Source organism: Rattus norvegicus, chromosome 6 (genome assembly GCF_021556685.1).
Source record: "Rattus norvegicus strain SHRSP/BbbUtx chromosome 6, alternate assembly SHRSP_T2T, whole genome shotgun sequence".
Lineage (NCBI taxonomy): Eukaryota > Metazoa > Chordata > Mammalia > Rodentia > Muridae > Rattus > Rattus norvegicus.
This window is the reverse complement of record NC_141539.1, coordinates 123,562,598-123,587,162: the sequence shown is the minus strand read 5'-3', so window position 1 is coordinate 123,587,162 and position 24,565 is coordinate 123,562,598. Positions and strand designations below refer to the sequence as shown.

Here is a 24,565-nt window from a genome sequence, read left to right as displayed (position 1 = left end):
TCTACTTAAACATATGGGACAGAAGGAAGATAGCCTCATTCTCTTCAGCAGACTGAGCTTTACTTTTCTCCTTTTCCACTTTTCAGGTGTGAATTGCATACTTTGTGCTGGGTGACATCAAATTGCCGGTCTGGCTTTTCTTATTTTTATTTTTAAGAATCATGTTAAATGCAAAATTTCCAAAATAGTATTGAGACTCTGCATTGCTCATTTAGTTGATGTAGTCATTAGAGAAACAAATCCAGTTTTCTAAAAATCATGCACATTTGGAATTTTATGGAAAAGTTATGAGAATAATTTAATTATGCATAGAATATGTTAGATGTAATTAACTTTAAAAATGTACTTAAAATACATCAAATGTACTTTAGAGACACAGATATTGCTTTAAAAAAACAAACATCATTTAAATAAAGACACAACCATAACAAAATTTCAAAGTACTTCTCTCAGTAATTAGATATATTTTATGTTTATAGATCAAGTCCAGTAATATTACTTGAGAGTATTTTCTGTATATTTGTCTTCCTGCTAGTGATTTCAAGGTAATTTTTTAAAAAGGTTTTACTTTTAAGCTATGAATATAAATGTATTGTCCATGTACATTCTTAGTGCCTGCAGAGGCCAGAAGAGAGTGTTGGACTTCCTGACAGGAGAGGTTTCGATAATTGTTAAACCATCAAATGGGTGCTGGGAGCCGAGCCCTTGCTCTCTAGAAGAGCAGCCTTTATGCCGAGTCTCATCTGAAGATGTACTCTTACTGGAGTTTTAGCACAAAAGCCCTGGCTTCCAGTGTAATAAACTAGGTTTGGCCCCTTATCAGGGACATGGCAGTGGTGATGACAGGACCCATGGCTTGTCTGGGGAGCGACAGGACTTTGACGCTTTATTGAAAAGGGGAATGATCTTTCATCTGTGGTTTGGTTAGCAGGAGTTGTCATAGTTGGCAGAGTAGGTAACCGTCTGTGGTCAGGCTGTGGTCAGATGAACAGCTGGAACCTCCTAACAGAAGCTTTTCTCAGAAAAAAAAATGTCCTATGTTAAAGCCTTCTAGACCAGGAGCTAAGGCTGATGCAGTGCATTTGCTGAAGCTGAGTTAGAGATAGCGACACATTAGGGCAGCTCTCAGGAGTTCTCATGCTGACATTGAAGAAGAACTGGGCTGGCAGGATCTCCCTCCTCATAAGGCCCCACTTAGCAAAGACTGGTGTCTGTGAACCATGAGTGCACATGAGGACATTGGCCTCAGAGGCCCACCTCTGGCCTTGGTGTTTCCTCTGCTGGATGGGTGCTAGCACAGGACTTTGATATCACTGTGGTAGGCATATACATTTACCTTGTCTTAGAGCTTGCTGTATCAGGACATTGTGGAATATAAGGATTGGGGCTCGGAGTACAGGGATTCACAGCCAAGGTTGAGAGGGGCATGCACTTGAGGTTGGGAAACCTCAGGAAGATTGAACACTCAGCAGAACTTAGTGCTGGGATTTTTCAGTAATAAAATGTGATAGCATTTCTCTCCGTACTGCTTTGAAAATAACATTATGGCTTTATTATTTAAGAACTGTACTGTGTTTAAGATAATAAAAATATGAAAAAGATACTTTGCAAAGCCACCTTCTTACAAAATTCTCATCTGTAACAACTTTTGAACCAGACTTAAGAGTACAAGAAAAGTACCACTTTAAAAAATTGTTTTAGTATGTGTTTGCATGCAAGTGTGTGTGTGAGTGTATGTGTGAGAGTGAGACTGTGTGAGTGTGAGTGTGAGACTATGTGTGTGAGTGTGAGTGTGAGACTGTGCGTGTGTGTGTGTGTGTGTAAGAGAGAAAGAGACTATATGTATATGTGTATGTTCTTCAGAGGCTCTGGAAAGCACATCCTTGGGTCATGTCCTTCCTTTTGCTCTCCCTATTCAGACGGCACTGAACCCTCCCACATGCACTATGAGCTAGATGAGAATTATTTCCGAGGCTATGAGTGGTGGCTAATGAAGGAAGCTAAGAAGAGGAACCCAAATATTATACTTATGGGTAAGGTAAAGTGCTTAGCCTTCTCTTTTCCTTTCACTCTTAAATTTGGACTCATGTGTGTGAAGTCTCTTTTATTATTAAAGCACTAATTTTTTGATATTACCTCTGTACTACCAGCTATGAAGCATATACCAGGAGTGAAATTTCATTGTCACTGTTTATCATGTTGTATATCCATGCCTTGATTGATTGATTGATTGTTTGATTTTTGAGACAGAGTCTCCTTTTGTGACCTAAGGTATCCTGGACCTTGCTATTACCCCAGACTGACCTCTACCTTATTCTCCTGCTGTCTCAGAAGTGCTAGGCTTCCCATCATGCCTGGCTTGTTATTTTAAACCTTGCTTTCCTAGGGTTTCTATTGCTGTGATGAAATACAATGACAGACAATGCAAGTTGCATTGTTGTTGTTGTTGTTTGTGTGTTTTTCTGCAGTACACTTCTGGATCACTGATTGTCATTGAAGGAAGTCAGGACAGGACCCTGGAGGCAGGAGCTGATACAAAGGCCATGGAAGAATGCTGCTTTACTAGCTTGCTCAACATGGCTTACTCAGCCTCCCTTTTTATAGAACTCAGAACTACCAGCCCAGGAATGGTACAACCCACAATGGGTTGGGCTCTTCTCCATCAATCACTAGTTAAGAAAATGCCCTACAGGCTTACATACAGCCCGACCTTGTAGAGTCTTTTTCTTGATTGAGCTTTCCTCCTCTTTGATGACTAGCTTGTGTTAAGTTGACATAAAACTGTCTGGCAGTCTTGTTGATGTTAAGGTCACCAGAGACTGAGGATTCTAAACAAATCCGGTGGTGTCCAGTTTCTACCCATATTAGGTTATTAGCTTCGGACACACTGGATACTTGCTCAAGCTGGCTTGTGTTCATTTCACAATTCTTAGCAGCAGGAAGTGCTTTAAATAGCCAGAGCATAGGGCTTTTATCACTTGAAGTAAATTTGCTCTTTTGATTACATTCAGACTGAGATAAATCAAATTATGGCTTATTTTAAGTACCTTGTTACTGAAAATTAGTTCTCTTGATAATTAAAGCCAAAGAGTATTGCTTCCCAAAATGAAAGAACAGTGAAGAGTGTAGTTCTCCAAGTGGGTTTTTATGAGAGATTCCAAAAGTGTTTGGAAGAGTCTGAGCATCACTCCCTTGAGCGCGTGCTCCCCATTGTCCCGTTTCCAAGGTGAGACCTCATGTAAGTGTACACGCTGGGCATGCTAAACCACATCCCAGCCAAGGCTCACATGGCAGACTCACCTTCCCCCGTGAGCAGCTCATTGTTTTAAATGTTCTGTTGTTTCAGTGTCACACTTTTCATGTAGTGAAATTAGCTTAGAAAAAAATACTGTGCTGGGTTGATTTTGGTTCTTTTAGCAGCAAACTAGATTGGTAATTTTCAAATATTGTAGTTGAGGTAGGAATTATCACTAGTGCCTTCCGGTGCTTTCTCCTAAGGTCACAGGCAAGAGTTACTGAAGGTCATGCACGTGGGTGACTTCCCTCCCTCAGCAGCACTTTCCTGACTTGGCATTTATGTGCTTACCTAATGGTCCAGTTAGCTTTGCTGATCTTGGTTGCCTGACAATTTAACCTTAGTTTGTAAGATGATATCCTTGTGAATGAGACCTTCATTTTGCACTTATCACGTTAGGGTTGTTTTGGAAGAAGCCTTTCAGGGTTTCCCTGTTTGACCACAGAAAACAGGAGTGTAATATTGAACATTCCTATAGAGAACAGAGATGTTAAAACGTGCATTTCTTTGTTAGAAAATGCTGTGAGGGAGTCGTTTTTTATTTAATTTCATTTTCTTGAAAGGAATATACAGTTGGAAGTAGAGGGCACAGCTATAAGGGTCAGTAAGAACGCTTGGTTTTTACTGAATAGAGACCATTTTTACATTTGTGTGTGGTAGAGTCTTTCCTTTGAGCCAGCCTTGTGGTGGCCTTTGCCTAGTACACTGTTTTCTCACTTGTCCTAGTGGTGCCAGCATGGTTTCACACGCTCCTCTTTCACCTTTGTTCTCCCTGCAGGGTTGCCATGGTCATTCCCTGGATGGCTGGGCAAAGGCTTCAGTTGGCCTTATGTAAATCTTCAGCTGACTGCCTTCTATATTGTGAGATGGATTTTGGGTGCCAAGCATTATCATGACCTGGACATTGATTATATTGGGGTTAGTAACACATTTTTAACACACTTTAATTTTATTTTTGTATATGTATGTATAATTTTAGAAAGTAATTTGATTCAATTTTGATTTATTAAAAAGATTTATGGGCTGGAGTGATGGCTCAGTGGTTAAGAGCACTGACTGGTCTTCTAGAGGTCCTGAGTTCATTTCCTAGCAGCAACATGGTGGCTTGCAAACATCTGTCGTGGGATCCAACACCTTCTTCTGGTGTGTCTGAAAATGGCTATGGGGTACTCATATAAATAAAATAAATAAATCTTAAAAAATTTACAGCCATATTTTAGGTATAGGCAAATACACTTTATATATTGCATAATACCATAGCAGGGTATCTTGATATAGGTTTTATTTTTAATTATTATTTATGTATATGGGTGTTTTGCTTGCTTGTATGTCTATGAGCATGTGCATGTAGTATCCTCATAGGCCAGTGGAGGACATCATGTCTCCCGGACCTGGGAATTACAGATAGTTGTGAACCCGATTGTAGCTACTGGGTCTTGAACCAAAGATCTCTGCAAGAGCGAGCGGTCAGTACTCTTAACTACCCAGCCACCTCTCCAGCCCCTTGTTATAGTTTTAAGAAGGAAAACAGGGAAATACTTTAGGTTACAAAATTCAGACCAGATTTTAAAAAGTACTCTTTCTAAATTGATAAATAGAAAAATGTGTTCGGAGACTGGTTTTATTTAATTCCTAGTCAATGGGGTTGAGAGGAAGCCCAAGGTGTATATCCTTGGTTTAAAACAAAACAACCCCCCAAACCAATGTTGCCCTTTTCAGGGAATGTATAAATAGTTCTTGTTATTTCAGTAGAAAGAAACTTGAGCACCTATATCTACCATGAGAAAACGAAACTAAACCTGCTATGATGGAGTTGAAACAAAGAAAAAAGACTCAGTCCTTCCTCCTACTTAATGCTTGAACTGTGACTCTTTGTTGACTAACCCTTTTGTGTCATGAGACTGATTTATTATTTTGGTGTCTGATAACATTATGAATGAACTGCAGCTGACCTCTTATTGCTTTTCTTTGTCAATCTAAATTATTCTTGCCTTTGAACAGTACGAATATTTTCCTCTTTTAAATTTTTTCACAGTAAAACATTTTTAATTAGAAAGTTTTCTTTTTCTAATTTTACTTTTGAGATTATAATATAATCTCACGTGACTCTCTTTCCTTGGCTTTCCCCAAGTCCTCTCACATACCACTCCTGACTCTCCTGGACATTCACAGCCCCTCTTTTCCCCACTAATTGTTCTTGCAAGCATATGTGTGTATGCATATATATTCCCACATATAGCCTGTTCAGTCCATATAATGTATTGCATGTATGTTTTCAGGGCTGACCATTTGGTCTTAGACAACCAATTGGTGTGCTGTTCTCTGGGGAAGACCACCCCTCCCCCTCAAAGCTTTCCTCAGTTGCCTGGAGTTCTTTGAGGCCTCATGCTTCCCCTGCACATCGAATGTCTATTGGTATTGTCCTTGTTGAGCTCACATTTATGCAGTCATAGTCGGGAGACTTTCTGGGTGTCATTTGTGACATTCCTAGGAGTCACAGTCTCAAAGCAAACTTCCTGAGCATCTAGCTCTTGCAATCTTACTCCTCTGTCCACTGGAATGTTGTCTGAACTTGGGTGTGTATGGGAGTGTTTGTAGATCTAGCCATTGGGGCGGGACTCCACAAGTCTGCATTTTAATTGGCTGTGGTTAGGATTTTTTTTTTTATTCATAAAATCCAATTCAAATTCTCCTTCGAAGCCTTTGTTGTTGATGTTTGTTTGTTTTGGTTCTGTTTTGTCTGTTTTGTTTTGGGGTTTGTTTTCTAAGTCAGGGTTTCTGTGTGTGGAGTTGACTGTCCTAGAACTAGCCAGGTTGGCCTTGCCTCTGTCTCCCAAGTGCTGAGACTAAAGGTGTGTGACATCACCGCCTGGCTTTCCTTTAAAGGTTTTATCTAGTTTTTAAACAACAATGTGGTTCCTTTTTACTTTAAAACTTATTCTTAATTTGTTGAGTTTTCTGTTAGTGCCCTGAACCAGAGATCAAAGTGTCTCTTTTTTTTAAATAAAGAGCTAGTGCATAAATATTAAATTGGTGTTGCTATGTCATTGGCAGTATAAGATACATACACATTCACAGTGTGACTGTTTCATACTGAAGCTGTTTTTCACTCTTCTTAGACTTTGAAAATATAAGTGATGGACAAGATTTTGCAGGCTGCTAGAAATCTGCCTCCTTCTGTCCTAAACTGTTACTTAGCGTCCTTTAATGTGTTAAAAGGTATAAAACGTTATATTGCAGCTTTACTGAGTTTGACTGTTGGATGCTAGCCACATACTTCAAACTGTACCCCAAAAGTCTCACACATAGCCATAGTGGGTCTCCATAAGCATTTGCATTTGAATACACCGTTGACTAAGATTGATGTTGTATTGAAGTTTTCATGCACTCACAGTATAAATTATCAGTCAACTTGTCCAGAGTTTCTGCTGTGTGGTAGAAGAGTGGCTGCCATGTTCCAGCAGCATCCTGAGCTCTTCAGCGAGAGACCAACACTGATGCAGATCCATGATCTTCTTATGGGATGGTTAAGGCATGAGGATGAGTCATGGTCGCAGGAAGGCAGTCAAGACACACTGCTTTTGCTCTCCTTTTTCAAAGTAGAACTGACAGTTTGTATCTGGGAACTTTTTTGTTAAATGTTGGTACGTTTAACCCATTAGTGTGATAAAATGCAGATGGATCTCTGAGATTTCTGATATGGTACAGTCACAAAATATTTCCTGTGAATCATGGTAAACGGTCTCATTTTAGTCTCTGGTTAGTTGCACACAGTGAGGTAGCACTTTTTAGATAAGCTCTTTATCACACCTAGGCTCATGTCTAGACTACAAGACTAAGAGCCCAGAAGTTCCCTTCCAGCACTGAAACCACACCCTCATGATTCTGAACGTAGGAGAGCAAAGCGTGTTTCCTTGTACACTTCCTCAGGAAGATCCTGCTCTTGTGTTCTTGCAGGCCATTGCATTGCTCTGCATACACAAATTCCCTCTAAGATTCCTTCTAACCATTCCATGATAAATACTTTGCTTTTTACTATGTCTGCATATTAGAATTATTTCAATGATTCTCACACCTGTTTGTTCTCCAATGTCCAATGTAAGCTTTGTGCACATTATAATTCTAATATTTTTTACATCAATATTCTGTTGATGGAAAGCTCTGGAATAAATGCCTTATTTTGAAAAAAAATTATGTCTATGAATGTTTGGCTGTGTATGTGTATATGTGTACCACATGTATGCCTGCTGTCCATAGTGGCCAGAGAGGGCCCTGCATCTCCTGGAACTGTAGTTGGAGATGTTGTTGGGCACTGTGGTGTGCTGGGAAATGATTTCTGTCCTCTAAGAGAGCAAAAATGCTCTTTCTAGCCCCAGAAATGGCTTTTTGAAAAATATTTTTAAAATCTTTTTTCAAAACTGTAAGCTGTTAAAAGTCATTTGGCTTTATAAAAGTCTAAATTGTATGACAGCAGTTTTTAAAGATTGGAAGCTTACTCACCAGGTAAATGAGGTGTGATGCCTCAATGATTGTGTTCATTTTCTGACATTTGAAAAGTTTCATTTCAGACATTTTGAATTTTTGTTTTGCAGATATGGAATGAAAGGCCGTTTGATGCCAACTATATAAAGGTTTGTAAAACTAATCTCTTTTTGCTTATACTTCATACAAGGAAATTTGGAGGACAGTTAGATAGAAACCTTATTTTTTGACAGCATAGTTAATTTGCTAGATGTGACATAAAGTTAGGAGTAATGTCTATACCCCTAGTATTGAAGAATATGTATAGAACTCTTCATCCGGAATGGCCTATATATGAAGAGTTGGGTTGAGCATTCCTTTTACTTTGGACTAGGGTGTGGTTGTGGATAACGGTGGGATTCACACTCACTGCTTCTACCATCAGCATCAGAAGAAACAAAACAAAACAAAAAAGCATTAGGGAGGCAAACTTCCGCACATCTGTGATCCTAGTCCTCGGGAGGCAGAGCCAGGGCTCTGAGGTTGTGAGGACAGCCTGGTCTACACAGTGAAGTCAGTGATATATAGAGAGACCCGATCTCAACAAACAAACCTGTTATGCACAGATATGTACATATTTATCTGTATGATCTTAATTTAGAATCCTGATAAACATTACAACAATTGGATTATTTTGGATTTTAAAGACTCAAGAAATTTAGTTTTATTCTTTATCCTATTTCTGAATTTCTTTGAAATCCTCATCATGTTGGTGGAGTTTGTTCTAGTTACATTTTTGGCTGTTATAAGATACTCTGACCAAAAGCAACTTTGGGAGGGAAAGACCTTATTTGGCTTGTATTTCTAGGTTAGTCCATCACTGAGCCAGTGCCAGCTTCAGAAGCATGAGCAGAGAGTGTGGGGAAGTGCTGGTTGTTGGCGCACCCTTGGGTTCATGATTCACCAGCTTCCTTTCACAGCCTGGACCATCTGTCTAGGGATGGAGCCGCCCATAGTGGATTGGGCCTTCCTGTATTAGTTAGCAGTCAGGGTAATCCCCCACAAACATGAGCATAGGGAAATGCCTCAGGCGAGACTCTCATGGGACTCTAGCCTGTGTCCAGGTGACAGTTGTAGGTAAGTATATGTTATATAACATGTTATAGACAGAATATGTTACATAACATAATTCTGTGTGAAATCCCTGAAGAGGTAGTCCGCAGTATTTAAAAATCTTATCCTGCACTACTTTTCTCAGGCCATTTTAGCACCTTCAAGTCCCTCCCAGGAGGCAGCTGCTCTTGTTGTCAGTTTTAGGAAACAGACAATTGCACGTTTTGATTCCTGCCATTGGAAGAGCCCAGCAGTTTTACCTTTTGGATTTAGATGTTTACTAGCTTATTTTTTTTAATCTCTATTTGTCTTGTCAGTAGGGTACTGTGGCATGCTGTGGTAGATTCATTTTTTAACAAATCTGCATTAGAAGGAGGCAGGGTATTGTTTTGAGGAGATTCATGGTTGCCACAGTAAGGTGACTCAGAGTCAGTGCCAGGCTGCAGGCATGATGTAGGATGGTCAAAAAAGTGATGTCAGCGAAGTGGCAAAGATTAAAAGGTAGTTTATTCTGGAGACAAATGCAAGTTACATGGTAGGGCTAAGAACACAGATTTATCTTACTCCAAATTTCATGTTCAGTGTGGAAGCAGATTTATGAAATTCCATAGTAACAGAATAAAGAAAGTCATAAACGGAGATACTTGTCAAATGCATTAGTAGAAACATTAAGTAGGCGGTCACAGCAAAACAGAAAGATCAACTGTAGGCATCAGATGTGGTCTGATAACACTTTGGGCCTGTTGACTGGTAGAAAACAGAAAGTAGTTCAGTACTACATCCCCAGATGTTTTATCTGTTGGATGTGGAGAGTTAGAGGGCTAAAGGTAGCCTATGAATTATACTTAAGCTCTGGGCCTGGCACCTCCCAGCCTCTCCCCAGAACTGAAGTTCTGATCAGTCTCCACATCTTGCTGTGAGTGTTTGTTCACAGAGGGGCCGGGTTGGTATGGGAGATGGCACCGTGGGTCTACTACAAAACTGAAGCCCAAGCTCCTTAGTGGGAGAGCATGAGCTTTGTGAGTCAGAAAGAGGCAGGAACAGAAGCCCAAGTTAGTGCATGCCTAGTGTAGTATCCATGATAGGGTTTGTTTCATTTGGGGGACATTAGAATTATTAACAGTTGGTTTCCAGTTTCTTTTAAGTTAGTGATTGAATTGTTGCTCTAAGATCCACTAGCAGTGTTTTTGAGTAGTCAGACTTCATTTATTTTTCTTCTGACCTTGGATTTTCCTAAATGTCTCAGGATATAGATGCATGTAATCTATGCCTTCCACTTTTAGAGCAGGAGGGTTTATTGGATTCTGTGATCTTTTGAAATTCCTATTGCAGAGTGACCTTAGGTCAGCTCATGTGGCCTTAACGAATACATAGCCTCTATTGTGCGGTGAGATGTCCTCTGGAGAGAGGGTTTGTTCTTAAGGATTGAATATATATAATACCAGTTATTTATGTATTCTGTCAAATGTACCAGTTCTTTTGGGATCATTTTTGCTATGTAGGTATGTTTAAGATTGACTTCGGTTTCATGGTAATTTGTAGTTATGGTGTCTGGGAACTCCCTTGTAGAATATGAGGGTTTTAGACAGATGTGAATGTGTGAATCTCTGGGCCTCTAAGACCTGCCTTCTTTAGCGTAAGTAGTTAGGTGGGTGTGGCTTTGGGGAGGGCCAGGTGCTCAATTAAGATGCATTTGAGATGCCACGGACTCTGCACAGAGTGCTGTAAATCATACTGACTGTGGGATCGGAACTCATCCATGAATCATAGCTTACAGATTATGGGCACTTAGAAATAGAAATATGCACAAAATTCCTGATGATTGTTTAAGAGTAAGTTTATGAAGACTAGAAGTGTTGACAGTGATAAATGAATGCAAAATTGACTAAGTTTTTTTTCTTTTCTGTAAGAATAAGAAAAAACTTGAGTAATGAAACAGAAAATTTGATTTCCTGGTGTAGGCTGAGGGATTGATTCTTCATCTCCTGGCCTTTTGGGTTCAACTGAGAGTCTTTGAGAGATGGATTCCACTTGTCATCTATCTGTCATTATGTTTCCTAACCTAGTACAGTATACAATATCATAAGTTTAAGAAATCTATTGTAAAGTACACCATGGATTTAATTACAGAATTCATTATTTGCTTCTTTAAAAGTATATTCGTTGGAAATTTCATAAGTCAGGAAAATTAGAAGATTAAAAAAGCTGGTGAAAACCTTCACTTTTTCTTATGTTAATTTGTCCAAATGTCAACGAACACCTGATATGTATGTCAGAGACTTGATGGTGTCAATTTATCAAGAAACACCTTTGGTTTAGAATCTGTTCCTTCTGATCGTGGATAAATTGGTGGCCTTCCCTCTGTCCCTGTTTTCCACAGAAGTAATCTATCCATTTTGGTGTTCTGGCGAGCATGTTTTCCTGTAGAATGTTGTGTTGGCCCTTAGGTTTTGTCAGCCGATGGCCCTGCGATTTAATCTTATTTCCTGCCCTGTTTATAAGCATGAGACAGGAAAGCAAAAAGCAAATATGTAGTGTTTGTAGGAAAGATGGTTTATAAACATTGAAGGACTTACATTTTCAACGATAGTAGAACTTTTAAATATACAGAGAAATACTTAAACTATGATATTAGAGTATTTTATCACATATTATAGATTATTTCTACATAATACTATTTGATAAGTTTTATGTACACCTGTCCCCTCCAAATCCCTCATTTCTATTGTTAAGCTTAATTTTAGACTCAGGAGGAAGATAGTGGCCTCTATGGTGTTATGCCGGAAACTCATTCCTGTGAGAAGCAGTGCTGAAACTGACATTAGAACGTAGGACTTTGAAAGATACACTGGCTAGTTTTGGTCATACTGCAGTAGCTGAAGGCTCGCTTGTATGTAACCTGTGCTGTGTCCTGTCTATGTCTCCCAAGGAATTAAGAAAAATGCTTGATTATGAAGGTCTCCAGCGAGTGAGAATCATAGCAAGTGATAATCTCTGGGAGCCAATTTCCTCTTCTGTGCTGCTTGACCAGGAGCTCTGGAAGGTGGTTGATGTTATAGGGTAAGGTGAATTTACTTTGAACACCGACAGTTTGCGACTATGATTTTCTCCTTGCCTCTCTACCCCTCTGACGACATTCCTACGGCAGTGTTTACTCCATCAGACATTGGTTGCTCACGACTCACTCCTTTCTCTTTGAGATGTGTATTTGGGCCCTGTAATGGTGAAGTGCATTGGTGACTTGTTAAATAAATGAGTTAATGTTGAGATTAATAAAACGGGGCTTTATTTAGATTTAAATGCAGGTATTTAATTTTCCAAGTTACCAAGGCAGTGTTGTGAAATTGGTGCCTAACTGGGTTTTCTTGTGACGCTGTTCACGTGCAGCTTGAACTGTAACTGTTTCTCGTGCCCTCCGTGTTTTGACTCTTAGACTTTTGCCTCTATTTCCTAATCTGCTTCTGCCTTACAGCTCTCTGGGTCCTACTTTTGTCCTGAATTGTGTTCAGCAGTTTGTTTTTGAAACTATGTATCATGACAGCACATAAGCATGCTGTGTGTGAGATTTGACTTTTCATCCGTTGGGAGATGGGTTAATCTCTTCACATACTTTATTTCTAAATGAAAATCTTGGACTTTATTTCATTTATTTATTTTTTAGTACTTTAATTTTGTCTTTCATTTCCAGTCTAGGGAGCAAGGCCAGGGCCTCATCTGTGCTAGGGCAAGTGCTCTCTCCACTTTTCAGTGTATACAGAAGTAAGCCGGATGTGAGTGTGTGCTCCGACCAGACCACGCAGCCTCCGACAGTACGAGCCTGTGGCCACTCTTCATCCCCGTGTCCATCCACTTCTCTTTCCACCTTCTCCATGGTTTGGAACAAATCTTAGACACTGTGCTGTATCTCTTCTATACAGATTTTATCATGTCTCTCGAATGATATAGATTCTTTTCCTTTTTATCATAAACATCATTTTTATAACTAAACATGATTGTTTCTTGATTTATGGGTTATTCTTGTTTTATAGTTTTAATTGATTGGATCTGGATCCATTCAGTATTAATGTATCGGATGGTAATTAAGTCTTCTCCAATGGATCTGTGACTCAGCTAGCTTCTGGCTTCTTTTGTCCTTATAGCTTAATGCAGGACCCGGTTGCTTGCTCTGTGACTTTCCTTAGCCAATATCTTACCAATTCCATTCTTGTATTTTATTTAGCATATGTCTACCCTATTTTTTTTGGAATTTGATACAATTAAATTAGACGTGGACCTTTTTTTTTTGCAAAAAAAAGTGTACTTATAAATTTATTTTTAAGCACTCACACGCTAAAATGGAAGATTTTAGCTTTCTCTAGAATGGCTGTGCTCGCTCAGGCCTGAGGGAAGTGAGAGTGTTCTGAATGATTGGACTAGGAAAGCTGTTGAGTTGAAGGATATTTTCTACTGCACTTCAGGAGATCACCTGCTGTTTGCTTACTCACTCCTTATGGTGGATATTTGGTGCAATTGTTTTCCCTCTGAGCCCTCACTTCAGTAAACTAGTTTCTTTTGCTCACATTAAGTCATATAATGGTCAATGTATTGTTTAAATGTTTTTCCTAGAGAATTGTTTTCTGACTTAGGATAGATTTCCTGTTAGGATACAGATGGGTTCAGTCCATAAATTCACTGATATAGCTTGCATTGTCCATGTGATCTGTGCAGAGCTGCCCTGCATGTTTCCTCTCACTTCCTTCAGTTTTACACAGTTTGTCTGTGAGACGGGCTGCCCTGTTACTTGCACACAGATAATGTTTTATCACTGTGCTTTGTAACCATTGGCAATAGAAAATGCCGTCCTGTGACCCATTACGTACTTCTTAAACTGAAATCTGCTCTATGTATGATTAAGAGAATCTTGCTTTCATTTTTATTTACTTTTAATTAATTCTTTTACTTTCAAGATCATTTTATTAGATAGTTTCTTGCATTAAATTGGGTTTTGTTTTTCAATACGACTCTGAAAAATCATTGTATTTCTTTTCTTTTTAAATGTGTGTGTGCGCGTGTGTGTGTCTGTGTCTGTGTGTGTGAGTGTGTGTGTGTGTGTGTGTGTGTGTGTGTGTGTGTATGCCTCATTTAATATATGCACTTGGAGGCTAGTAGAGGGTCTCGAATCCTCTCGAGCTGGAATTACAGGGGTTTGTGGGTTGTGTGATGTGTGTTTGGGAACTGGATCTGCAGCTCCCTGAAGAGGGCAGCAGCTCTATTAACCACCAAACCATCTTTCCAGCCCCATGCTTACAGTTTATGATATAACTGATGCTGTGTTCTCCATGTTACAGATGTTCTCTGTTATCAAACGATCTGTATTATGATTCTGCTGATGCAAAGATCTTTTGCTGTAGTGTTTGCCCTTTCGGTTCTTATTTAAGGAGTTATTTGTTCTTGTTTAACAAGACTTGTCTTTGTTTCTGCTGTTCACAGTTGTTTTCATTTACACCTTGATGCTAGGTGTTTCAGCTGGGGATAATTCTATCTTCTAGGAAACATTTGGCACTGTCTGGAGGTATTTGTAATTATCTTAGCTAGGTAAAGTCGCGCTCTTAATATCTTATGGGTAGATGCCAGAACTGTGTGCAAACATTCCTGATACTCAGGTCAGCTCTCCCACGTAAAAGAAGAACGAGCCTGTAGTATCAGTCATGCAGAAATTGAGAGACTGCTTTATGCCCATCTGCTGCTTTCTTTGTTGGTGTTTAGTTTTTAAACAGTGGTGAAGAGGCTCAGACTGAATCTGGGGTTGGCATTTCTCATGTTAGGCGATTACTCTTTTTGGTAGTTTGGGTCTAAGACATAGACCTGTAGCTAGGTTACCACAGAGGGGGTGAATATCCATGTGGACCTATCACCAGGGAAACCCTAAAGTCCTCAGTTAGGTTGGGAACCTTTCTACACATTTACCTCATATTGTAACTACTAATCTGACCTCTAACATCAGCGATCAATCTGCCGATTATTAAGATGGCATTTCTTTCATGTTGGAGAGTAGCATTTTCCTGTACTGAACACTTAGACATTTATCGAGAAGGGAGACAAAGCAGTTCTCATCTTCTTATCATAGCTTTATCAGAAAGAAAATAGGTTTGCAAATCAGCCAGACGTGCACACCATCAGTAAACAAGAAAACGTTTCTTTTTAATGTCATGTCTGAACTTGGAATGAACTTTGAGCTACTAACCTTTTGGATCATGTATATACATTTACCTCTTCTAACTTATGAAACCATGCACACCTTTAGCCCCAGTATTCAAAAAGCAGAAGCAAGCAGATCTCAAGATTTTAACAAGCCATTTGTACAAATGCATTGTTGGCCACATAGGATGTTGGTTTCTGGTTGGTCAGTAACAAATTCCAGATAGGAGGGAAAGGCCTTTATTGGGGGTTTTCTTCTTTGTTGTGTTCTCTGGCCCAAGGCTGATCTCAATCCTTCTGACTTTGGCCCAGGATGTGGTTACAGGCTTGACTCACTAATTTACCTGTTTATGATTTTTGATGACACTGTACACTACAGACAGTCCTCCCTAGGTCAGAATGACCTAGAATGCTTAGGGTTTCTATTGTGGGGATGAAAACGCCATGGCCAAAAGCCAAGTTTATTGGTTTCCATGGAAAGGGTTTATTTGGCTTATATTTCCAGATCATAATCCATCATTGAAGCAAGTCCGGACAGGAACTGATACAAACAACTCCCGATCAGGGCTTTCTGCTAAAATGACCATGACTAAAATGATGTTGATTAAAAAGTCTTCACTGTCATTCTTCTGATGTTGTACTACTCCAAGAAAGCACAGATGTTAAAATTGTGATATAAGAAGTGTCTTTTATTTTCAAACTGTTTGTAAATAATTAAACTAGGAAGTTTATAGTCTTATTCCTGAAGTTAGTACATGCACTCTTATGATTGTATTACCTGATTTACATTTACTATCTTAGTAGTGTTGAGTCACTCAATCAAGCTTAATCAATAGTGTCTACAGTTGTAACAATCAGCATCTATGTAGACCTCACCTGATTGGCTGATCACATGCAGGCATGAAAGGAGTTGGTTTTCTGGGACAGATTCTCAAGCATCTCTTTTGAGGTCTTGACAGAGCATCTAGATATTGCTACGTAGCCCATTCAGGGCTGTGGATCCCTGCTGCTGTGAGACAGGACCTTTATTTTCTCAGTGTAGTTCACTCTTGTCACACAAGGATTAACGGTACACTGATATCTCTGGGGCTCTTGGGGATTTGTTTCAGTGTTTTGCCTCGAAGTAAATGTCAAGGCTTCTGTCTCAAGAGGACAGAGACAGAGGAGAGGTCGCTTCTTCACGGACATCCTGGCCTGACTCATCTTGTTTGGCCTCTGGCTGTTGTCCTTTCCAGAGCTCCCTAGGTGCCCCAGAAAGGCTGAATCTTTTTTTTTAACCTTGTTTTCCACTTAGAGTGGTCCAGGTAGTGGCCTCTTGGGCCTTCACCGATCACTGCATTTGCATCCATTTATGGGTGTCAGAATATTCTCGTGTGGTTGCAGGCCTGGGCTGTTGTGTTTACTTGCTGTGTTTGTCGAGTGCCCACAGATGAAGTAGTGGGAGCCCCTCCCCCCCAACTGTCTTCTGGAAGCCGCTTGACTGTTTTTAACAGCAAGCCTTGTGCAGGGCCGTATATGAGTTCACCCATCTACGTTATGGAAGGTGGCGCTTCTGACTTCTCCACTTGTACCCTTTCTCTTAGAGCTCATTATCCCGGAACCTACACAGTCTGGAATGCAAAGATGTCAGGGAAGAAGCTTTGGTCGTCGGAAGACTTTAGCACTGTCAACAGTAATGTTGGCGCAGGCTGTTGGGGTCGCATATTGAACCAGAATTACATCAACGGCAATATGACCGCGTAAGTTATTGACAGTCTCTTGAAGGTGTTTATTATCACAAATTTTAGAAAACACAGGAAGTGGAGAAAAGAATCACTATAATTTTATACTCTAGATCCAATGGTTGTAAACATATGCTTTATTGACTTAATCTGCATATGCCTCATATTTGTCTAATCTATGCCTTCTTTTCTGTATTTGAGGAAAGTCCGTATTAAGTAAAGTTGGGTTTATTGGGGTACAGTTTACTCAGGCAGCACAGTGATTTTTGATAATTTACATATATTTACAATTTGTACTTTGTCATATTATACCATCATATTTAACATAAGAATATTTCCTCATTTTCATAAACATGAGCATATAAAATATTTCTAATTCTTGGCCTTCATTCATATTTTTTAAATGTCATTTGTAACATTTATTTATTTACTTAAAGAAAGATACAGCACATTTCTGTGCATTACATTTAGCAGTTTTGATCCCAAAGTCTCTTTTAATGTAGAGTTGTTACTCACCCTTCTTTCATAACTACCTTTAAAATGAAACAAAAACAAAACAACAACAAAACAAACAAACAAAAAATCAGGGCTGTAGCCTTCCCTTGGTACCTACTTCCACTCTGACTAGCTCCCTTAACTTTATCCGACTCTTCACAAAACAAAGTTAATAAAAAACAGAATCCCTTTTGTTATTAAAGGGATGCTTCCTACATGCTTTGATGACAGCTTAGGAGCAATTAGGGTCTAAAAGGAGGCTTATTATTATAGCTACGGAAAACAAGCCGATGTGCAGACTTCCTGGTGGCTTGTTTGGTGTTCAGCTAGTGCATGCTCACTGCAGACAGTTGAGAAAGGGAAGATACGTACGAGAGTGAGACAGAGCTGCCTATAATCTCTCCACCTCGAGGCAGTGGTCCTTAAAGCACTCTCCTGATTTTATATACATTTAAATATGAAATTGACACCTTAACATATGGTCTGTTGAGTAAGTTGCTTTTTATTTAACAGGGCGTTAGGACTTTTTTCTCTCATATTAAGTATATTTTTACTTCATGCCTTTTCCCCATCTTTTCTGTCATTTTTTGAGACAGGCTCTTCCTATTATTGCTCAGGCTAGCCTTGAACTCTCCCCAGTACTGAGATTATAGACATGCACCACCACATCCAGATACTTACTATCTGACCTCCATATTCTGTCACATAAAGAAGTATTCCTAACTTTGCCCTGTCGTAAGAAGTCTGCAGTTATGCTGATGTGTAGGCAGCCGCTCAGACACCCAGGGTCCTGGAACTTGTACATCTGGTCAGTACTCAGGCCATTCTGAAGATGCCCTAGTTTGAGAAACACCAGTGTAACAAAATAGAGGATGGCATGCACGTGTGATCCAGATAGGAAGATCTTATGATACCCACTGCTGTGTGTCTCTGTGTGCTTGGTCAGCATTATTATTATTTTCGCTTTGCAATAAGGTCATGAGAAAGGTTAGATTTTCTAAGCATGCCAGAGTAGCTTTGTGTGTTGAGCGAAAATTTGGTCAGGGAGGTGAAGTTCTCTGGGTGAGTGCTGTTTGTTCTCAGCTGAGAGGAAAACACTCAGATATGAAAATTTACATCTTATGCTTGAAGTTTCTGAAAGCCATAGGGGCCACAACTCTGTCCCTGGAGCTCAGTATGAGATGTAAATTATTAGTGTCTGTCATCTGAAGCAAGGCCTAGAGGCAGGCCAGCAAGCTGATCCAGTTAGTAAGTCAGTGGAAGCAGAAATAGCAGGCTAGAGTTGCGTTAATGTGTGTCATCCTCTGCCACCCACTGATTCAGAACAGTCATGTCCTGTGCATAAGTAAGGGAGCAGGGTCAGAAGAGGTCAACTCCTGGAGGCCTGATTTGAACCCAGGCAGCCTGACTCTAATAAAAGTTCTCCTTTTAAAACTGCAGCAGTTCCCAAGTCAAGTTCATCACCTATGTGAAATCTGGGTCTTAGGAAAGCTGTCAATGGGAGGGCAGTTACAGAAAAAGCTTTTGCTTGTACTGGTTTCAAATCTTTGACACATCAAGCATCATTCGTCTTTTGGCTTTATCACTATTAAACAGAATTCTTACATGTATGTGTTACTTTTAGTTCTTTGATTCACCATTAAGATATTTGGGTGGACATTGAACTGGATTTTTAAAACTGTGAGTGAACTGAGGCAACATACATTTTGTTTGGGGTATTTAAAAGTTAATGTTGCTTTACTTAAATATAATTATGAAGGATACTTTTCCTTCAGTCTTTTAGACATAATTTATGTTTTAAAGACATAGTATCATGGTGTTTTTTTCTTTTCTTTTTTTAATCAAACTAATCTTTTAGCACAATTGCTTGGAATTTGGTGGCTAGTTACTATGAAGAATTGCCCTATGGACGAAGTGGATTGATGACAGCCCAGGAGCCGTGGAGTGGACATTATGTAGTAGCATCTCCTATCTGGGTATCAGGTATGGATGTCTAGAGTCTATCCTCTTTTCACAGATTCTTTTTAAGAGACAAACCAGAAAGCACCAAGGGAAGTTATGCAAGCTGTCCATGCTTCAAGGGTGTGACTGTTGTAAGGGAGCTCTGCCAGTGTTTATGATGTTATATTGGGTAACCTGATTGCTTTCTGTATTTCGTACTTTGTTCTTTTTTTTTTTTTCTTTTTTTTTTCAGAGCTGGGGACCGAACCCAGGGCCTTGCGCTTGCTAGGCAAGCGCTCTACCACTGAGCTAAATCCCCAACCCCATACTTTGTTATTTTAAGACTAGGCCCTTAAGAAAGGGGGAAGAGGGAAAGGCAAGGAGCCCAGGGAGTGGGGATGTCCAGTGATGGAGACAGAGGTGGTCATTCAAGTATGTGGTCCCACGTCATGATAATAGTGATGGAATGAATGTGCTTATATTCATCTCAGTGTGTCTAGAAGTTTGGGGATTATTCTTTATGTCAGTTCCATTTTATAGATTGTACTAAATTAAGTGTATATTATTTTTGCAAAAATTATAATCACTAATCAAAAGAAATATGTGTGCTTGTGAAATAGTATGGCTCTGCATTGGTTCCTAAATATTTGAACATAAGAACTTTAGAAAAAGATAAAATATTATCGTATATGTATAATATGGAGTATACCAATATAATAGCCAACAACCAGATAAATAAGATAAATAATAATAAACTTTTCCTTTACTATCCTAATAAGATATTTAACATTATTTTTTTTCAATTTTTTTTTATTAACTTGAGTATTTCTTATATACATTTCGAGTGTTATTCCCTTTCCTGGTTTCCGGGCAAACATCCCCCTCCTCCCTCCCCTTCCTTATGGGTGTTCCCCTCCCAACCCTCCCCCCATTGCTGCCCTCCTCCAAACAGTCTAGTTCACTGGGGGTTCAGTCTTAGCAGGACCCAGGGCTTCCCCTTCCACTGGTGCTCTTACTAGGATATTCATTGCTATCTATGAGGTCAGAGTCCAGGGTCAGTCCATGTATAGTCTTTAGGTAGTGGCTTAGTCCCTGGAAGCTCTGGTTGCTTGGCATTGTTGTACATATAGGGTCTCGAGTCCCTTCAAGCTCTTCCAGTTCTTTCTCTGATTCCTTCAACGGGGGTCCTATTCTCAGTTCAGTGGTTTGCTGCTGGCATTCGCCTCTGTATTTGCTGTATTCTGGCTGTGTCTCTCAAGAGCGATCTACATCCGGCTCCTGTCGGTCTGCACTTCTTTGCTTCATCCATCTTGTCTAATTGGGTGGCTGTATATGTATGGGCCACATGTGGGGCAGGCTCTGAATGGGTGTTCCTTCAGTCTCTGTTTTAATCTTTGCCTCTCTCTTCCCTGCCAAGGGTATTCTTGTTCCCTTTTTAAAGAAGGAGTGAAGCATTCACATTTTGATCATCCATCTTCAGTTTCATTTGTTCTAGGCATCTAGGGTAATTCAAGCATTTGGGCTAATAGCCACTTATCAATGAGTACATACCATGTATGTCTTTCTGTGATTGGGTTAGCTCACTCAGGATGATACTTTCCAGTTCCAACCATTTGCCCACGAATTTCATAAGGTCATTGATTTTGATAGCTGAGTAATATTCCATTGTGTAGATGTACCACATTTTCTGTATCCATTCCTCTGTTGAAGGGCATCTGGGTTCTTTCCAGCTTCTGGCTATTATAAATAAGGCTGCGATGAACATAGTGGAGCACGTGTCTTTTTTATATGTTGGGGCATCTTTTGGGTATATGCCCAAGAGAGGTATAGCTGGATCCTCAGGCAGTTCAATGTCCAATTTTCTGAGGAACCTCCAGACTGATTTCCAGAATGGTTGTACCAGTCTGCAACCCCACCAACAATGGAGGAGTGTTCCTCTTTCTCCGCATCCTCACCAGCATCTGCTGTCACCTGAGTTTTTTATCTTAGCCATTCTCACTGGTGTGAGGTGAAATCTCAGGGTTGTTTTGATTTGCATTTCCCTTATGACTAAAGATGTTGAACATTTCTTTAGGTGTTTCTCAGCCATTCGGCATTCCTCAGCTGTGAATTCTTTGTTTAGCTCTGAACCCCATTTTTTAATAGGGTTATTTGTTTCCCTGCGGTCTAACTTCTTGAGTTCTTTGTATATTTTGGATATAAGGCCTCTATCTGTTGTAGGATTGGTAAAGATCTTTTCCCAATCTGTTGGTTGCCGTTTTGTCCTAACCACAGTGTCCTTTGCCTTACAGAAGCTTTGCAGGTTTATGAGATCCCATTTGTCGATTCTTGATCTTAGAGCATAAGCCATTGGTGTTTTGTTCAGGAAATTTTTTCCAGTGCCCATGTGTTCCAGATGCTTCCCTAGTTTTTCTTCTATTAGTTTGAGTGTATCTGGTTTGATGTGGAGGTCCTTGATCCACTTGGATTTAAGCTTTGTACAGGGTGATAAGCATGGATCGATCTGCATTCTTCTACATGCTGACCTCCAGTTGAACCAGCACCATTTGCTGAAAATGCTATCTTTTTTCCATTGGATGGTTTTGGCTCCTTTGTCAAAAATCAAGTGACCATAGGTGTGTGGGTTCATTTCTGGGTCTTCAATTCTATTCCATTGGTCTATCTGTCTGTCTCTGTACCAATACCATGCAGTTTGTATCACTATTGCTCTGTAATACTGCTTGAGTTCAGGGATAGTGATTCCCCCTGAAGTCCTTTTATTGTTGAGGATAGTTTTAGCTATCCTGGGTTTTTTGTTATTCCAGATGAATTTGCAAATTGTTCTGTCTAACTCTTTGAAGAATTGGATTGGTATTTTGATGGGGATTGCATTGAATCTGTAGATTGCTTTTGGTAAAATGGCCGTTTTTACTATATTAATCCAGCCAATCCATGAGCATGGGAGATCTTCCCACCTTCTGAGGTCTTCTTCAATTTCTTTCTTCAGTGTCTTGAAGTTCTTATTGTACAAATCTTTTACTTGCTTGGTTAAAGTCACACCGAGGTACTTCATATTATTTGGGTCTATTATGAAGGGTGTCGTTTCCCAAATTTCTTTCTCGGCTTGTTTATCTTTTGTGTAGAGGAAGGCTACTGATTTATTTGAGTTAATTTTATACCCAGCCACTTTGCTGAAGTTGTTTATCAGCCTTAGTAGTTCTCTGGTGGAACTTTTGGGATCACTTAAATATATTATCATATCATCTGCAAATAGTGATATTTTGACTTCTTCTTTTCCGATCTGTATCCCCTTGACCTCCTTTTGTTGTCTGATTGCTCTGGATAGAAGTTCAAGAACTATATTGAATAAGTAGGGAGAGAGTGGGCAGCCTTGTCTAGTCCCTGATTTTAGTGGGATTGCTTCAAGTTTCTCTCCATTTAGTTTAATGTTAGCAACTGGTTTGCTGTATATGGCTTTTACTAAGTTTAGGTATGGGCCTTGAATTCCTATTCTTTCCAGGACTTTTATCATGAAGGGGTGTTGAATTTTGTCAAATGCTTTCTCAGCATCTAATGAAATGATCATGTGGTTTTGTTCTTTCAGTTTCTTTATATAGTGGAATACGTTGATGCTTTTCCATATTTTAAACCATCCCTGCATGCCTGGAATGAAGCCTACTTGATCATGGTGGATGATTGTTTTGATGTGTTCTTGGATTCGGTTTGCCAGAATTTTATTGAGTATTTTTGCGTCGATATTCATAAGGGAAATTGGTCTGAAGTTCTCTTTCTTTGTTGGGTCTTTGTGTTGTTTAGGTATAAGAGTAATTGTGGCTTCATAGAAGGAATTCGGTAGTGCTCCATCTGTTTCAATTTGGTGGAATAGTTTGGACAGTATTGGTATGAGGTCTTCTATGAAGGTCTGATAGAATTCTGCACTAAACCCGTATGGACTTGGGCTCTTTTTGGTTGGGAGACCTTTAATGACTGCTTCTATTTCCTTAGGAGTTTTGGGGTTGTTTAACTTGTTTATCTGTTCCTGATTTAACTTTGGTACCTGGTATTTGTCTAGGAAATTGTCCATTTCCTGCAGATTTTCAAGTTTTGTTGAATATAGGCTTTTATAGTAAGATCTGATGATTTTTTGAATTTCCTCTGAATCTCTAGTTATGTCTCCCTTTTCATTTCTGATTTTGTTAATTTGGACACACTCTCTGTGTCCTCTCCTTAGTCTGGCTAAGGGTTTATCTATCTTGTTGATTTTCTCAAAGAACCAACTTTTGGTTCTGTTGATTCTTTCTATGGTCCTTTTTGTTTCTACTTGTTTGATTTCAGATCTGAGTTTGATTATTTCCTGCCTTCTACTCCTCCTGGGTGTATTTGCTTCTTTTTGTTCTAGAGCTTTTAGGTGTGCTGTCAAGCTGCTGACATATGCTCTTTCCTGTTTCTTTCTGCAGGCACTCAGCGCTATGAGTTTTCCTCTTAGCACAGCTTTCATTGTGTCCCATAAGTTTGGGTATGTTGTACCTTCATTTTCATTAAATTCTAAAAAGTCTTTAATTTCTTTCTTTATTTCTTCCTTGACCAGGTTATCATTGAGTAGAGCATTGTTCAATTTCCACGTATATGTGGGCATTCTTCCCTTATTGTTATTGAAGACCAGTTTTAGGCCGTGGTGGTCCGATAGCACGCATGGGATTATTTCTATCTTTCTGTACCTGTTGAGGCCCGTTTTTTGACCAACTATATGGTCAATTTTGGAGAAAGTACCATGAGGAGCTGAGAAGAAGGTATATCCTTTTGCTTTAGGATAGAATGTTCTATAAATATCCGTTAAGTCCATTTGGCTCATGACTTCTCTTAGTCTGTCTACGTCTCTGTTTAATTTCTGTTTCCATGATCTGTCCATTGATGAGAGTGGTGTGTTGAAATCTCCCACTATTATTGTGTGAGGTGCAATGTGTGTTTTGAGCTTTAGTAAGGTTTCTTTTACGTATGTAGGTGCCCTTGTATTTGGGGCATAGATATTTAGGATTGAGAGTTCATCTTGGTGGAGTTTTCCTTTGATGAATATGAAGTGTCCTTCCTTCTCTTTTTTGATGCCTTTTAGTTGAAAATTGATTTTATCTGATATTAGAATGGCAACTCCAGCTTGCTTCTTCCGTTCATTTGCTTGGAAAGTTGTTTTCCAGCCTTTCACTCTGAGGTAGTGTCTGTCTTTGTCTCTGAGGTGTGTTTCCTGTAGGCAGCAGAATGCAGGGTCCTCGTTGGGTATCCAGTTTGTTAATCTATGTCTCTTTATTGGGGAGTTGAGGCCATTGATGTTGAGAGATATTAAGGAATAGTGATTATTGCTTCCTGTCGTATTCATATTTGGATGTGA

At 39.5% G+C, this 24,565-nt stretch overlaps 1 protein-coding gene across 5 annotated transcripts in view; it reads left to right on the top strand.

Annotated features, from left to right (window-relative positions):
* Positions 1-24,565, top strand: part of Galc (galactosylceramidase) — a 69,362-nt gene that overhangs the window by 16,294 nt on the left and 28,503 nt on the right. For all 5 annotated transcript variants that reach the window (XM_087553367.1, XM_087553368.1, XM_087553369.1 and 2 more), the window contains exons 4-9: positions 1,920-2,033; positions 4,074-4,213; positions 7,888-7,926; positions 11,799-11,929; positions 16,630-16,785; positions 19,121-19,245. In XM_087553367.1, coding sequence (XP_087409493.1) covers positions 1,940-2,033; positions 4,074-4,213; positions 7,888-7,926; positions 11,799-11,929; positions 16,630-16,785; positions 19,121-19,245 — 685 coding nt within the window. In that variant the 5' untranslated portion in view covers positions 1,920-1,939. The remainder of the gene's footprint in view (positions 1-1,919; positions 2,034-4,073; positions 4,214-7,887; positions 7,927-11,798; positions 11,930-16,629; positions 16,786-19,120; positions 19,246-24,565) is intronic.